General features: G+C 35.5%; 2 protein-coding genes across 6 annotated transcripts in view; one reads left to right on the top strand and one right to left on the bottom strand.

Annotated features, from left to right (window-relative positions):
- The window catches only part of LOC124212453 (zwei Ig domain protein zig-8), a 508,955-nt gene that overhangs the window by 156,971 nt on the left and 336,815 nt on the right, over positions 1 to 15,169 (bottom strand). The gene's annotated exons all lie outside the window — the stretch shown is intronic.
- LOC124211474 (uncharacterized) lies at positions 6,778 to 8,924 on the top strand. The gene is made up of 4 exons (XM_069133941.1): positions 6,778 to 6,837; positions 6,947 to 7,111; positions 7,268 to 8,462; positions 8,865 to 8,924. The coding sequence occupies exons 2-4, from the start codon at positions 6,978 to 6,980 to the stop codon at positions 8,922 to 8,924; spliced, it is 1,389 nt and encodes a 462-aa protein (XP_068990042.1). The 5' UTR covers positions 6,778 to 6,837; positions 6,947 to 6,977.

Raw genomic sequence — 15,169 nt, 5'->3', positions numbered from 1 at the left:
TGTCCCAGTGTTTGAATAATTATACCGATACGAGTGAAGAAAAAAAAGTATTATGACGAATGATATAATTCTATAGTGCATTCAATTACTTTGATAATAGTTTTACAATTCGTCAGCAAGTAAGTTAAGTTAAAGTAAGAGCAAATGCACTAACAACTAAATATCAACCAATGAATAAGTGAGAAGCATTCAATCGGCCGATATAGTTTGTAACTTTTAATAAATTACCGTTAATAGCATTACGTTTCATCCACTGTGATTGTACTTTCTACTAGCATTACGCAATTGAAGTTTCAAATTTATATCGCGGCGTATTCAAATCCAAATTTACGAATGAATTATACCACTACTATTACTCCAGAAAGCCGCAAATCGTGGCAAGTTTTTTTTGTTGACTCGATACAGTAGTATAATAATGACTTAACCAAATATAATTATACCTATTAAGCAAATACCCGACAGTAGTGCTTGTGGGGTGTATCACGCAGAGCCTATTTCTAATGGCAAACTAAAAATATCTTGCCTTCTTCGCTGACCCACAAGGAATGCCCAAATTCCCATGGATCTCCACTTCAAAAACCCAGGCTCTTACGTGGCACAAACCACTCGTGGTCTATGCACCACAGACCACCATTGGGAGTGGAGGTTCTTCTCATACGCACTTGGTAGGCACAATCTCTTCTGAAACCATACCTCGCACTTGAGGTTACAGAAACGTTGGCCGGAAATCTGGAGCGTTGTTTGGACTCAGTTCAGTTTGAAAATTTCAAACTTCACGGGGCGGGCTATGCGACATTATACATGCCGTAGCCCGGCTCTCGCAATTGTGATTGCATTCTATTATCTTCCATAACACATACGTGCTAGTTAAGAGTTCGTATTTGTAGGTAGATATCCAAATAAAAAAAAATAAAAAATTTCACCAAGTTGACCGCAGCACCTGCACAGTATCGATGTTGTCTCATAGAAGTTCACAGGACAAGTTAAATAAATTGCTCTTACTATCTTCCAACTTGTTAATCGAATATCATTGTATTTAATTATGGCATCACCCTTTCCTCTCTCCTCTCAAAACTGAACCCTGGTCGACTCCGAGCATCCGGATGGAAGGGGTTGCAACCACCACTGAGGGCAACTCGAACTGACCAGGACGATACCTTTACAAAACTGTGAGGAAAGTGGCGTGGAACAATTTACTTTTGACAAAGCGATCCACTACAAATTGTCGGACTATGCTATTTTGCGACAATCAGATAGCAGAAGAATTGCTAGATCTTTTTTTTTTGCAAAAAAATGTACTCATTGTAGAATTATAAATAATAAATGATTACTTGGCCTCGCGAAACAAACCTTTTCAAATAACTTTATTTATACCGAATTTTTTCCCCATATAACCTACGTTAGACCTGACTGCAAAGTAAGAACAAGATTTCCTCAGTTTTAACTTACACTTCGGTGTTTCTCCGTCATAAAAATTTCAGTTTTTATTGTAAATTCTACGAGCGACAGGCTGGTATTTTTGGAATCTTACAATTAGGTCGTGTAAATTATCGTGAAAAATCTATATGAAGATTTGTGTTGACGAAAAAAAAGACGTTATGTTACGAGGAAAAATTATTTATAAATATTTTCTGATGGGAATTTTCACTAGCTTAGGAATGAGTACCATCCGGATTGTTTATAATGAATTGGTTCGGAGATATGATCGAAATCATCATACGGAACTGTTTTACCATATTTGCTTATTTATTTATTTTTTTTTATTTTGCAATTTTCGAGCGCGTGTAACGTTAAAAATACTAACCTTCAGATTTAAAGAAATCTCAAGGAATTCTATCGGAGCAAGAACATTGTAAACCAAGGACATTGATTCAATCGTCGCTAATAACTCGATAATTCTAGGCATTCAATTAAGAGTGAAGTCATCGCATCTTTGTTTATTGCAAAATCAAATTCTCTAGGTGGTGTGTTCATTCCAATACTAACATCGTCTACCAGTAGTCTCACACGTTTTCTTTTATCGAGTTTCGCTGAAATATAACTAGCGAATCTATGCGGCATGTGGGTAAATAATATCGGTTTAGTTTAACCCGTACATAATCGGTTGGTACCATTACAAAATCTGAAGTCAGAATGGGGGGTCTTCCGGGCTGATTTTCAGTAAATGGCTGTTGGAAGTAAGCAAATAGTGATACACAGTCGTATGAATTTTCGAAATTACAAGCATTACAACTACACGTTTTTGGGGTAACTGAATCCGAATCTGGGATCGGTTTGAGTCTATCAGGTCAAAATCAAAGTCATTGCAAAGTCAAAACGAAAAACAACTGTTAAAGCAGAGAAAATCATCATAACTATACGTTTTTGGGACAATCTATACTAATCTATAGATTAGGTGTTTTCATCTGATTTTTGAAATTTTTTCACCTTCACCAGCCATTTATTGAAAATCAGCCCGGAAGACCCCCATTCTGACTTCAGATTCGGATTCAGCGGTAAAAAGTACGTAAGGAAACGTGTTTCGCATGCCGAGTTCAGATACTTTTTTATTTTTGTGGACCAGCGTTATCTATACCTTGGGCCACGTAGCCACGCCGGGTTCCCGGCTTGTCAACCACCCTGAAGTCACGCTCCGGGAAGGTCATCCCACGTAATCGACGGCGCTGCCGCTCCATACGGTTATTTCACGGGTTTCATATCCAAGCTGGTTTCCCAGCATGTCAACCATCACGAGAATCTCCTCGCAACTGCGAGACCCACTCGAGACGGTCAACCCACGATAACCGTTTTCGCTTCCACTAATGATTCACGGAAGGTAATTTCTGCGCCAGTTTCTCGGTGTGTCATCCTGGCGTAACCCCCGTATCAGGTCCCCAGGGGCCAGCTTGCCAATCCCGTATTCCGCATAGACTTGCTCTCATTTCATAGTTATCCACAAGTTAATTTCATTATGCAAGTTATCCCAATCGACACGCTGATAGCCATACGCTCCCACAATACCAGACTGTACGCGTATTTACGCATGGACACATAATTATCCTACAGCATTTACACCTTGCGATACTGACTAGATACTGACAGCTCATCCCGTTAGCCGAACGTAACGCCGAGTAGACAGATCGTGTCGTGTTTATATTTATTCGGTTCTCGCATATTTTTTCTGCTTTAATAACCTTCATTCATCTCACTCTCGCTAGTTACGGCCTTTATAATAAACGAATCGAGTAATTGAACATAATTATTTCATTTTACTTAATTGATACACGAAGAAATAAAACGGCCAACCGGAATGATGAGAAATAAAATAAATTGAAGTTACATACGGATATCGTCAACAGACGTCGTATATAAAATTTTTCATGAAATTTTGAAATATTGATACAAACCTTGTGTCAAAAGGGCGCGCTTTGAAGTGAAATGATTTAGATACATAACTGACATGATTTTTCGTCCACTTTGCACCACACATTACATTAGGCGATACACATATTATACACTATAATTTATGAAAAGTGCCGTAGCTGTTCTTGGATCACGTTCGCGTGGTGATTGGTCCGAAGTCTGCAGAAGGTACGAGATGAAGCTTTTGTGGCTGCCGAATCACCGTATGATTAAACATATTTTAAACATTATTATTCAACCGTGTTTGAAGGAGTTTTATGTAGACTTTGCTGTAATTTCACGGTGCTTACTAAAGACCTTCCGTATTTTCTTCACGATCAACCCTGAGTGTGCAGAGTGAAGTATTCTCACGTACCGCCACAACGCCGAGTGAAAATACTCAATGACCGAATACCTTATACCCTGCGGGATACTTTATTCCGTTCTCACATCTGATTGGAAGAAGTAGAATTCGGAAAGTGTAGTCACGTTTATTTGACCCAATTAGGGCTGAATCCCACTGCGGTACACGTGGAATGAAAAGATAAGATTCCAGATATGACATATTACTTGACACAGACTTACTTAATTAACCACAAAAACATTTAGGGATTTGTTGTGTTACGAAGCTGGCAGTGCCGAATGAGACAGGAATTAGGGAGAATTCAATTCATTATAATATGATTCTTCGGTGCGGCCTAGAATTCCCACCAGGTGGCGTTTGTGCTGCAGCGTGATAGCGAGCACGGTGAAGAGCAAAATTTTCATAACGTTTTAGAAGAGAAAGAGAGAGAGAGAGAGAGAGAGAGAGAGAGAGAGAGAGAGAGAGAGAGAGACAGACCGAGAGAAAGGGAGAAAGAAACAGAAGACACAGCCGTCAACCGTTAGTTCTGCTGATCTTGGTCTTTAAGGGATCTACCCTGATTAGAATTTTAGGAAGCCAGAACGAAACGAAGGCAGGCTATTTTGAAACAAGCCGTCCAAAAACGTTATTTTGAGAAAAACGCGTTTAAAATTTTCTTTAACGAAAAATCGTGACAAAATCTTACTTACGTCTAATCAGCGATACCTGCACCATACATTATGCCTTCAGTTTCTTCATAGCACTCATTTTCATTCAAAATAGCCTGCCTTCGTTTCGTTCTGGCTTCCTAAAATTCTAATTAGGGTAGACCCCTTAACGGCACGACGCATTGCCATGCACGACTCTAATATTCTTACTAAAATTTTTCGTGTTATCGAGATTAGATGTTACACAACACTGGCGACTACTGTAAGACTTGCGTGATTTTTCTGATTTTGTCTTTCTCCTTTCCATTTTGAACTACATGTCTTTCTATTATAATTGATTGTCATGTGAATTATTGATGCTGCTAATATAGAAGAAATGCCTGACAATAATTTGTATAGTATTTTAAAGATTTTTTTAAAACTTAATTTTAGTTTCAAAAAGTATCTTTTTTGGCCCCCTCCCCCCCACGGTAAGAGTTTCGACCGCTGCACTCCTACCAGTGTATGCAGGTCTGAACCTGCTCCCACACCTTGACTCTTACCAATCACATCCATGCACTACTTGTATGAATTGTTTGGATTTTCTCTTCTTTTCTTTTTTCTTAATATCATCTGCACACAAAATTCAACCATTCATGTTTATTTGTTCTCCTCATTGTTTCCCCAGGAGTAATAACTTCATTAAGGTAGGTTAGATTGAAACCTAAAAAGGCAGTAGTTGCAAAAGTCCTGAACAATCAATCTTACCGTTGACTGGTTTATTGAGAAATTGGAATGAGCAAACCATATGCTTATTTGCTGAAGGCGAGATGAAGAAGCGGTTGCACAGCAGATTATAGTCAGCAGTGTAGTCGTTGACACGGTCAACTTCAAAGGCAAAGAAGTTACTTGAGAAATTCTAGTTTAACACTTCCCATCACATCAGCTTAACTTCCAATTTTCCCTATTTCTCGTGAAATTATTTCTGTCTGTCAGCTGTGCTGCCTGGACTAAACGTACTAATTTATTTAATTACGTATCATGAATCTTGAGAAATGATAAGAGATTTAATTCCTTGGAATTTCAGGATACCATACAATTGCGATACAACATTATACAATTGCGATAGGGGTCTTAATATGCATCCTTATATTTACAAACGTCGAACCCTTTACTGTCTATCCTCCCCCTCCTGCCCGCTCGGACCCTTTTTCCCTATTTTTCAGTATGCCCTATACCATATAATCTCGCCGCTGCCGCTGCTGACAACCCTGACATATGTATCCTGATCCACCCTTCCAATATGCACACGCATGCACACTCGCACGCTCGCATTTACACACACACACTCGTCCATGTGCACACACGAATACACCTAAACACACCAGAAGACATTCGAATACACCAGAAGATACCCGAACACACACGAACGTACCCGGAGACACCCGAACACATCCGAACGCACCCGAAGACACTCGGACACATCCGAACTTACACGTGAATACCTGAATATTTTCAGACGCACACACGCACACACACCCTTGGGCAGTGCCGGATTTAACTTGGAGCCGCCTGTAGTCCCGAACTTATTTGCCCCCCCCCCCAGCTAGTGATCTGTTCACTAATAGGATTTTTTCAATCAGGATCGATCAATATTTGATAATTTGTATCACACATGCTCATAAGCGGTCATTTTATTCAATATTTTTCGATAAAGCTGCATAAATATAATAGTAATAATGACATCAATAATAATAATTCTGTTATGTAATAATCGTAGTACAGTATGGTACATTTGGTGAGTGACTAGTAATGTCTGAAAAAATTCTCACTTCTTTAATGCAAATATTTTTTCCTTGCTTTTTGTGCCGCTAAGTCATTTATAATTGTAAATTTCATTAAATTTTAAGACGTTTTTTCCATCCGTACTATGATTGTCCGGTACTAGGGGACACTTCTCTGACACCCTAGTTTTCGTAAATAAATAAATTTGTATTTTATTCTCAGCTTAACGTTATGTACTAATTCCAAAAGTTCCTATATTGTTAAACATATTCCAAAGATTATAACAAAAATAAAAATAATTATTTTTTCACTTAAATGACGATTTTATTAACGAATAACCTTAGGTGTCTGGTACTGAGGGACTCCCCCCTATGCTAATAGAATTTTAGGAAGGATCAACATCGCTGGGTGCGTAAGGCATAGTGGGGGACACAGAACTGATGTCAGCGCTCGCTGCGGACAATATAGAACTATGGGTGGCTCTTTTTTACTTAAGGCTATTAAAATAACACGTGTGTCAACTAAATTAAATAAAGTAAATAAAATGGGTCTTCAAAGTTGTTGTGTAGTCGATTGCAAAAATACAAGTCGAAATAGCAATTGTAAATTTTATAAGTTTCCGGTTGCCAATTGGAAATTAAATCAGCGAAAAAAATGGATCGCTGCTGTTAAAAGGCAAAAGTAAGTATTACTATAACCTATAACCATATATTATAGAATAATATCATGTACATGTGTATATCATATAAGAAATCTGAGTATGTAATAGTTTAATTTTTTTTTTGTAAAGTATTGATGGATCGTTATGGTCTCCAAAACCTATGGATGTTATATGCAGTGAACACTTCATTAGCGGTGAAAAATCAGATATTGAATCAAGTCCCAACTTCGCTCCAACTATTTTTCCATCAGCTTATAGACGACGTAAAGTCAACGAATCTGCCGTTTTGAATAGGTACGTAAAAGAATTTAGTTTCGATTAATATATTTAGATTAATCGAAATAATCGACTAAAAAATTAAGTCACATTAATCGGTATAGTTACAAATTTAGCAATACCTATTATAGTTAATTTAATTTTTATTTCTGTTATCGTAATTAATTCATCTAGACACAAACGCTTCATGGAGAGAAGAATAATGAAAAAGTCATTATCGTCAACGGCTGAGATACATCCGGTGATGAATTTTGTAGAACCGCCTGAAATAGCTGAAGGTGATCAAAATAATACATTCATGAATCAAACGGTGGAGCAGGCATGTGAAGCGAATATATATTTTACCTCCAATGTTTCATCAAAAACATTCATTTGTAATCGGTATATCACTAATAACAAATGTGATGCTGAGACACAAACAGAGATTCTGGAAGCGTCGACGTCAAAAATAATTACAAATAATAAAAAATATGTTAACAAGGAGTGCGGTACACCACATAGAACGTTTGCTGATCATGAAACTCAAGTAACCAATATGTTTGAAGGATTTTCATCAGTTAAAAAAAACGAGCAACTCATAGATCTTGCTGGTGTAACATTTAATAATTTTAATTTTTTATTAGACAGAACAAAACCTCCTAAAAAATCGACGATTGGTTACAAAGATAGACTGTTCATATTTTTAATGAAATTAAAAACAGGACTCACTTTTTCGGCTCTTGGCGTATTATTTAACGTGCATAGAACAACGATTTCAAGAATTTTTTTCGACATTTTGGAGCAATTAGCTAGTACGACAGCTAATTTAGTATTTTGGCCGGATATTGATGTTGTTCAAGCAACGATGCCTGAGTGTTTTCATCATGATTACAGTGATACTCGAGTAATCATCGATTGTACTGAATTTAATATTGAAATTCCTGCTAATGTTGATCATCGGGTTTATTGTTATTCGCATTATAAAAAAAATTTTACTGCGAAGGTTCTCATAGGTATCACTCCAGGAGGATTTATTTCCTTGAAATCAAAAGTAGCTGGTGGTCGTAAATCTGACTCTCAAATGACAATTGAATCAGGTTTATTAGATCTTCTAGAAGATGGTGACGTCGTTTTGGCTGACAAAGGTTTTCCGGAAATTAAAACATTTATCGATGCAAGTGGAAAAAAATTAAAAATGGTTATGCCACCTTTTTTAGAGAAAAAATCTGAATTTACAACACAACAAACTCAAGAAACGTACAGCATAGCAAAAGTACGAATTCATATTGAACGCATAATGCAACGATTAAGACTTTATCAAGTATTAAATAAATTTCCTGAAAATCTATTTCATTGTGTAGATGACATCATACATGTATGCTGTGTTTTGGTAAATTTACAACCACCAATAATTTCCAAAAAAAAAAATGAAGAATATAATTAATGGTTCAAAATAATTGATATTTTTTAATGAACTGGTTAATTTATTAAATTTTTTGGATCATGTACTAACATTACAACTGAATTATATATTAAATACATATTCTTAGGCATAAAATATACATTAATAAATCATAATTCAACTTTTAGCAACACGTAATAAAGCTTTTTTTATGTAATATTAAAATAATGTAATATAATGATATAATAAACTTTTAATAATATAAAATAAAACATCTTATTTATTTTAATATAATTATTCTGATGGATTAATTTTTTTTTTCTGTAAAAATTCGCACTGGTGAGGTTTCCTCACTGTTATTGTTATTGTCAACGTAAATTTCATTTTCAGCACAACTATCAGTATTTGATGTATCAATGTTTTCATCATTCTCTGTACTTGGTTCTTTAGTCATTGCCGCACAAAGAGCTGGTAAATAATCTCGAAAATAAAATATTTCACTTTGTGAAATAACTTTCTTTAAAAAATCTTCATCACGAAGCACTTCAACTAAACAACAACCACCTGGTATTGGTGAATATATAAAAAGATCACAAATATTCATCCCACTCACATACAATTGTATTTGAATTTGAGTGTAGTAACTATCAGACTTCTTCAGTTCCCAGGCACCATCAATGAGTTCTAAATATTTAACATTACACAAATTATCAGTTATATTTATCACAGGTTTATCCTTACATAAAATGGGACATTTAAATTCGACTAGTTTTGAGATACATCCATCTAGTACAACTACTCCATCAAGGCTCGCGCAAAGCCAAGGTTGAAATTTGCAAACTGTGACACCAACACGTTTCACAGTACAGTTATTAACTTTTTCATAATTTTCTCTTGCAAGTGATTCATTATTTAAACCATACTTAGTAGAAGCGCAATCAATTTTTATTGGATGTAATATTTCATACACCAGACTTTCAATAGTTTTAGTTTTTCTTACTTTAATACTGTGCACGTTTTTACTAGCAGACAATCTTAGTTGTCTAGCAGCATACCATTCAGTGCAAGTAGATTGTCCCAAAGTTTCACAGCATAGTTTTATAATATCTTCTTCGGACATTTCAATTTTTTCGACGTAAAAATCTTTTAACTTCTTATCTAACTTAAAATTTGTTTTATATTGCGTATTTTCATCACAAGAAATTAGAAAATTAATTGCACATTGTTCACAGTCTTCCTTTTCTAAATTAATTTCGACTTGTTGCAGTAATGAATTCATGACTCTTTTGACCGTATGTATATTTGTATTTTTAGCTTTTGCTACCATCACCTGTTGTAAAGGAGATTCTTCTAACAATTGAGAAATATCTATTTCTGGAGCCTCATAACATTTTTCTCTTTTTGCGGGAAACATTTCTCCAAATTGTTTACCTTTAGCATATTTATCTTTTGCAAACTGTCGGGCACTAGGTTTTCCCCATACTTGTTCATTACTTGTTTTTGTTGCACTCTTTTCACTATTGATGAAATAAATTAATGCTGCGATGTGTTTACATTTCTTGCTCTGATTGTATACACAATCACACTTGACATCTGTCACAAGTCGTGTCTCATTAATCTGAAATATTAAAACAATAAAAATAAAATTAAAAAAAAATCCAAACAATGATAATTGTAGTATGTAAGTGTTATTACATTCAATGATGTTGTGTAAGGCGTTGAATTTACCGATGCTTGTCTAATGACGCGCGCTTTAATTAAATAACTTTGATTTAATTTTCGATGTTCTTCAACATCTCTCACATGTTCAGCCAGAACTAAATTTTTACCTTTTATTAAAGTTTGTGGTTGGAAAATAATATTGTGGGTAATAGATTGAAAGCCGGTTTTTAACACAAATACCATTTTTATCTGAAAAATTAAATAAAGAAAATAAAAATTTTAGATATTTTCGTAAATATATAATTATGTCAAAATGAAATATTTTTTATTTTTTATATAATTTCAGATTGTTATATATTTAATATTAATACTTATTTTTCATTCAATATTAATTTAACAATAAACTTCTTGACAGATTTTAACACTGCTTAACCTTATTCACATGAGACTTGTTTTAGTTATTGTGTTAATTTTACTTACTTTTTTCAGCTGATCCAGGTAAAAACTTATAATTTAATATGCGCTCTGTGTAAAATTTTACATTTTTAACATAAATAATATTTTTTTCAACTTTGTTTAATTTTTTAAACATCTATTTAGCATTTAGTACATGTAAAATATCTAAAAAGAGCCACCGTAAGTTGTATCGTAAGGTGGCGCTGGGGTCACGCACCTAGCGTTAGTTACATACCTATAAAGATATCTGACCGCCGTCGCCGTCAAGATGTTAGAAATCCAGGAATAATAATAATAATAATAATAATCACAATAATAATGCACTGGCCTCTTCCATTCCCTCCCAACCAAATCGAAAGTATATACACATAGCATAGTTATCATCTTGAGAATACACACTACAGACATCTGAAAATGACTGATTTTTGTCGAAAAGTGAAAATCGGTAGTGTCCTAATGATCATAACTATCCTTGGTTATGAAAGTTTGGGAAGCTCGAGAAATTAGCTTCAACCATCAATGCATGAATATGGAAAATATTGAATAGCTTACGAGTATTTTAACCATTAACGATAAATAAAGTTATCCCATGTTAAATGAATGAGAAATAAAAATCAAATGGGCGTCCTTTCAGACTTGAGCTTATCTTTTGGGACGATATTTTTTCTATCAAAGACCATCATTTCAAGAGGTGAGACTGAAAAAAAATTTCTATTCAGGACTTACCAGTATATACAATACATAATGTAAATAATTGTTTGAAAATTGAAAATTAGGCGAAATTAATGTCAAGTATCTTTTATAAAGTACGAATAGCAGAGTGAAATTTTAATTTATTTATAAAGATGTCAAAACATGAGCCGTCATTAGGTTTAAAATTCATTCATCCATTCCACAATTCATTCATTCCAGGTGTATATTGTTTAAAATAGTATATATTGTTAAAACTGGTGGATATTCTTAAAATTATAAATAATTGTGAATAACTGTCTGTCGTCGAGGCACTATATTTTTTGATTTCACTTCTATTGTTTCTTCGTTTTATATCGTCTCTCTTTAAAATTTGGCTTGGCTTTTGGAGTGTCTAATTATTAATTTGAAATGTTCGTCCTCGTGGTTTAGATTTACTTTATTATTATTAGTTTGTCGATTTTCGATCGATTACGACTTAGTTTCAGAGAGGGGAACCTCCGCATCTCCTTCCTCCTGGAGAGACGTAGACCAAGCAACCTTTCTTCTTAAATTTGTGACCAGGTGCCCCACTCCCTGGGTCTAGCCTCATCCGCTCGTGCCGTGTGCATTGCGCGGTTATATTTGTATCATTACAATATATACATTAGAGCGGTCCTTATGTGAGGTTCAAATTTTTCTTTCACCATTTGAAACCGATTTGACAGGCTCCGTCATGAATTTTTTTTCTTTTTTTTACTCCATATAAGGACCACCCTAATATACATATATATATATACCGAGACGAGGTGGTAAAAGTTAAGAGGCTGAGCGGCTGACTGCGCATGTGCAAGATAATTGTACTCCATCGATCGATTATACTATACCGCAGCAATATTTTCGTCCGCTAGATAATGCAGTTAACTTACTCTAAATGAGCCATAAATGTATGCACTGTTAAACTCTTCCGCGGCAAGTGGCGGATTGAGGTTGCGTTTTTATGATGACCGTAGCAGTTACCATTTGTTTAACAATAAATGGTTGATAAGCTTCTCCAAATTATACACCATAGGAAAAAAGAAACTCGTTCGATCAGCGAATTCTTGGAGTAAAAATTACAGGCAATATGTCGAGAATGACTCATTGGTACCTATGTTCAAGTTACATTTGCGAACATTCTTCGAACTTATTGAACACCGCAGTTGAAATGATTTTTAATCCAAAAAAGTGGTGTTCTTGTAATCAATGTAGCGAACCTGGCGGGCGGGGGGCGGCAGTAATTGGGGATCATATTCTTTATTTGACTCTAGTAGTAAGAGTAGGAGAAACCGGCAACTCAGCTGTCTGTGTACAGCAGTCTCGATCCGCGCCCAGTTTAGATACGTCTTGTTGCTTTGATAAAGTTAATAAAAGTTTATTTACCCCCGTGCCAATTACTGTTTGGAATGTCATTCGTTAACAGGGGTAGGCCTGTGACTGAAGCAGATAACCAGACAAATATCTGCATGGTTGAACACACGGGTGCCAACTTCAGGGCTGCTTCGCAACCTCTCCCAGACCCTTCGAATTTTAAGTACGTTGTGTTATATGTTTCGAAGTATTCAATGTTTTCATGGTAGTCTGTGATGGATTTGTACTCGTTACATTCGTCGTTTCTATAAAGTAACGAATATTTTTTAAAAACTGATGCAAGAGAAGCAAATGGGTGACCCAACTTCATAGATTTTCTAGATTTTTTCATCAGTTTATGTTTTTTTATCGTCAGTCATCAGTGTCTCGATTTATGATTTCGGTTTCCAAGATGGTTCATATTTTTCAGAACACTCACCCCCCATACTATAAAGCAACACATGGGTTTTATAAAGGTCGACGCCTGAAGTTGAACGTAAAAATTCGTATCGCTTACATGACTTCTACAAGTCACGTTTGACAGCTACAAGTCAGGGTTGGTCTGCCTGTATGACAAGACGATAAAGGTCACAAATGTACACGTAGGCTGCTCAGCTTGCTGACTTTTATTATTTCCTTTCGGTACCTACTCGGCTTTCTATTTACAACCAAACGGTCCATTCCTCTGATCCCTCTTGATTTTCTACCCACTTACACAAGTCAAGTATCAAATAAAAGGATCCAGTATAAGAATATCTTCAGATTGTTCAAGTCAACGGTTTCATTGTGAAAATCATGTGCAGAATTTTGGATTCGAGTACAAGATTAAACGATATATTTTTCGAAATCTGAAAAATGTCATCCATTAATTTGGTTTCAATGTTCTATGTCGTATTAGAATTTATCATTGTTGCATACTATAAAGTTTATTATTACGTAGCCATAACTATTCGACCAAAATACGTTATGCCTGGTTGAAAATTTTTACAGTGACACTTGAAATATTGCCCACTAGTAGCTTGTAGCCTAGGTACTGCTCATTTTGTCTCAAAATTCACAGACAATCGCTTATAGAATTGGAAAGGAGATGTTTTGTGTGAAATTTAATTAAATTTATGAGGGCATTTTCGATACAAACAATTTCCTACAACCTGCCCTTTAAAACTAGAGACATTTTTTGAGTGGCTATTTAGAATTTTTCAGCAGGACAAATTTTTTCGTGAGAACCTTTTTCATCGGCCACTCAAATATCTAGCCACGTTGATCTGAAAATGAAATGAATCGCTTCAAATCAATTTTTTGGATAGTTGCAGTCCTGAAAATATCCTCGGTTCAAAAAATATAAAGATACTCGCGGTTGAATATCTCAATGCTTATTTGAATGCGTAACAGGTGAAAACATAAATAAGTAAACCGTAGCCGGGAAAAAAGTTAAATTGTTTCTAATGGATTGATATAGAACTCCTCATATATGTATATACTTATATGTTTGTTGGTATAATTCAGAGTCGCGCGAACTGCGAGAAGGAAGTTGCAGGCTCGCCCCGCTGAGAGTTAAGAAAACTTTAGAGTCAGCCTAGAGCAAATGGAGGAAAACATTCCGTCGTTCCTGGAACCGTGGGTGGCTGGTATTTTATGATTTTTATTCGAATCTTATCTGAAACCTAAGGCGTCTTAGGAAGAGGGCTAGATACCACAGTCTGCACAAGCCTCGTAGCCTTCGGGCTGCTTGTTAATGCCTTCAAAGAGAAATAATAAACTTGAATAATATGGTCTAATTATGCCCCGTGGCTGTTAGCTTACATCGAGACTACTTCCCAGATTAAGAACAAGTCTTCTTACCTCGGTGTCTCTTTAGCAATGCCAAAGGTTCAAAAGAACTGAGATGCTGAGACTGTTAAACACGGAACTAAAGCTTTGAACCACTTTTCCAGTTGTGAAAATGCTTGTGTCAGATATATCCTTTTCGATTGACGTGAGCTGCTGAGCTCAGAACTCCAGATAAGCCGCAGTAAAGTTCCCGATAGACGTACGTCGGGGTGAAAACTAGAAAGGCGAGCAGTTTGTTTGAATTTATCTCTCATGTTCTGCTGATTCAGTTTCATACTCCAATACATGCTTTGGTTATCTATTTCTCTCTGTAGTTTATAGACGCGATCAATTAACAGCTTGTTTTTATTTTAGAGGAATGAGATATTTTTCTGGTTTTGAAAACACTGTTGCTGTATATTAGACGTCATTTTGTCAATTTTATTAGCTTTACTGATCGATGAAACTGAGTGATCTTTTAATTCTTCATTTCAAGTCAACCAGTCAAATCAAGAATACCTGCACTTTGTAATCCTTTATGGAAAAAAGAGGAGTTGCACGGAAAAGATTATATAGTAGATATAATAGTAAAGTCACCACAAAAAAAGGGTATTCATTGTTAATCGAAATGAGTACTGCCATTTATGCGCCAAAAGTAATACCTTTATATATATCGCTGGAGAGTGTGAAAAGTTGAATGGAATCATTTC

Source organism: Neodiprion pinetum, chromosome 2 (assembly GCF_021155775.2).
Source record: "Neodiprion pinetum isolate iyNeoPine1 chromosome 2, iyNeoPine1.2, whole genome shotgun sequence".
Taxonomy (NCBI): domain Eukaryota; kingdom Metazoa; phylum Arthropoda; class Insecta; order Hymenoptera; family Diprionidae; genus Neodiprion; species Neodiprion pinetum.
Note: the sequence above shows the minus strand (reverse complement) of the source record. Positions and strands in the feature narration are given on the sequence as shown.

Bases quoted from the DNA above. Each gene is read 5' to 3' on its own strand.
- LOC124211474 (XM_069133941.1), top strand. From the start codon at position 6,978: ATGGATGTTATATGCAGTGAACACTTCATTAGCGGTGAAAAATCAGAT. The intron at 7,112-7,267 runs GTACGTAAAAGA...TAATTCATCTAG, and splicing joins GAATCTGCCGTTTTGAATAG to ACACAAACGCTTCATGGAGA. The intron at 8,463-8,864 runs GTAAATTTACAA...TTTCATTTTCAG, and splicing joins TACATGTATGCTGTGTTTTG to CACAACTATCAGTATTTGAT.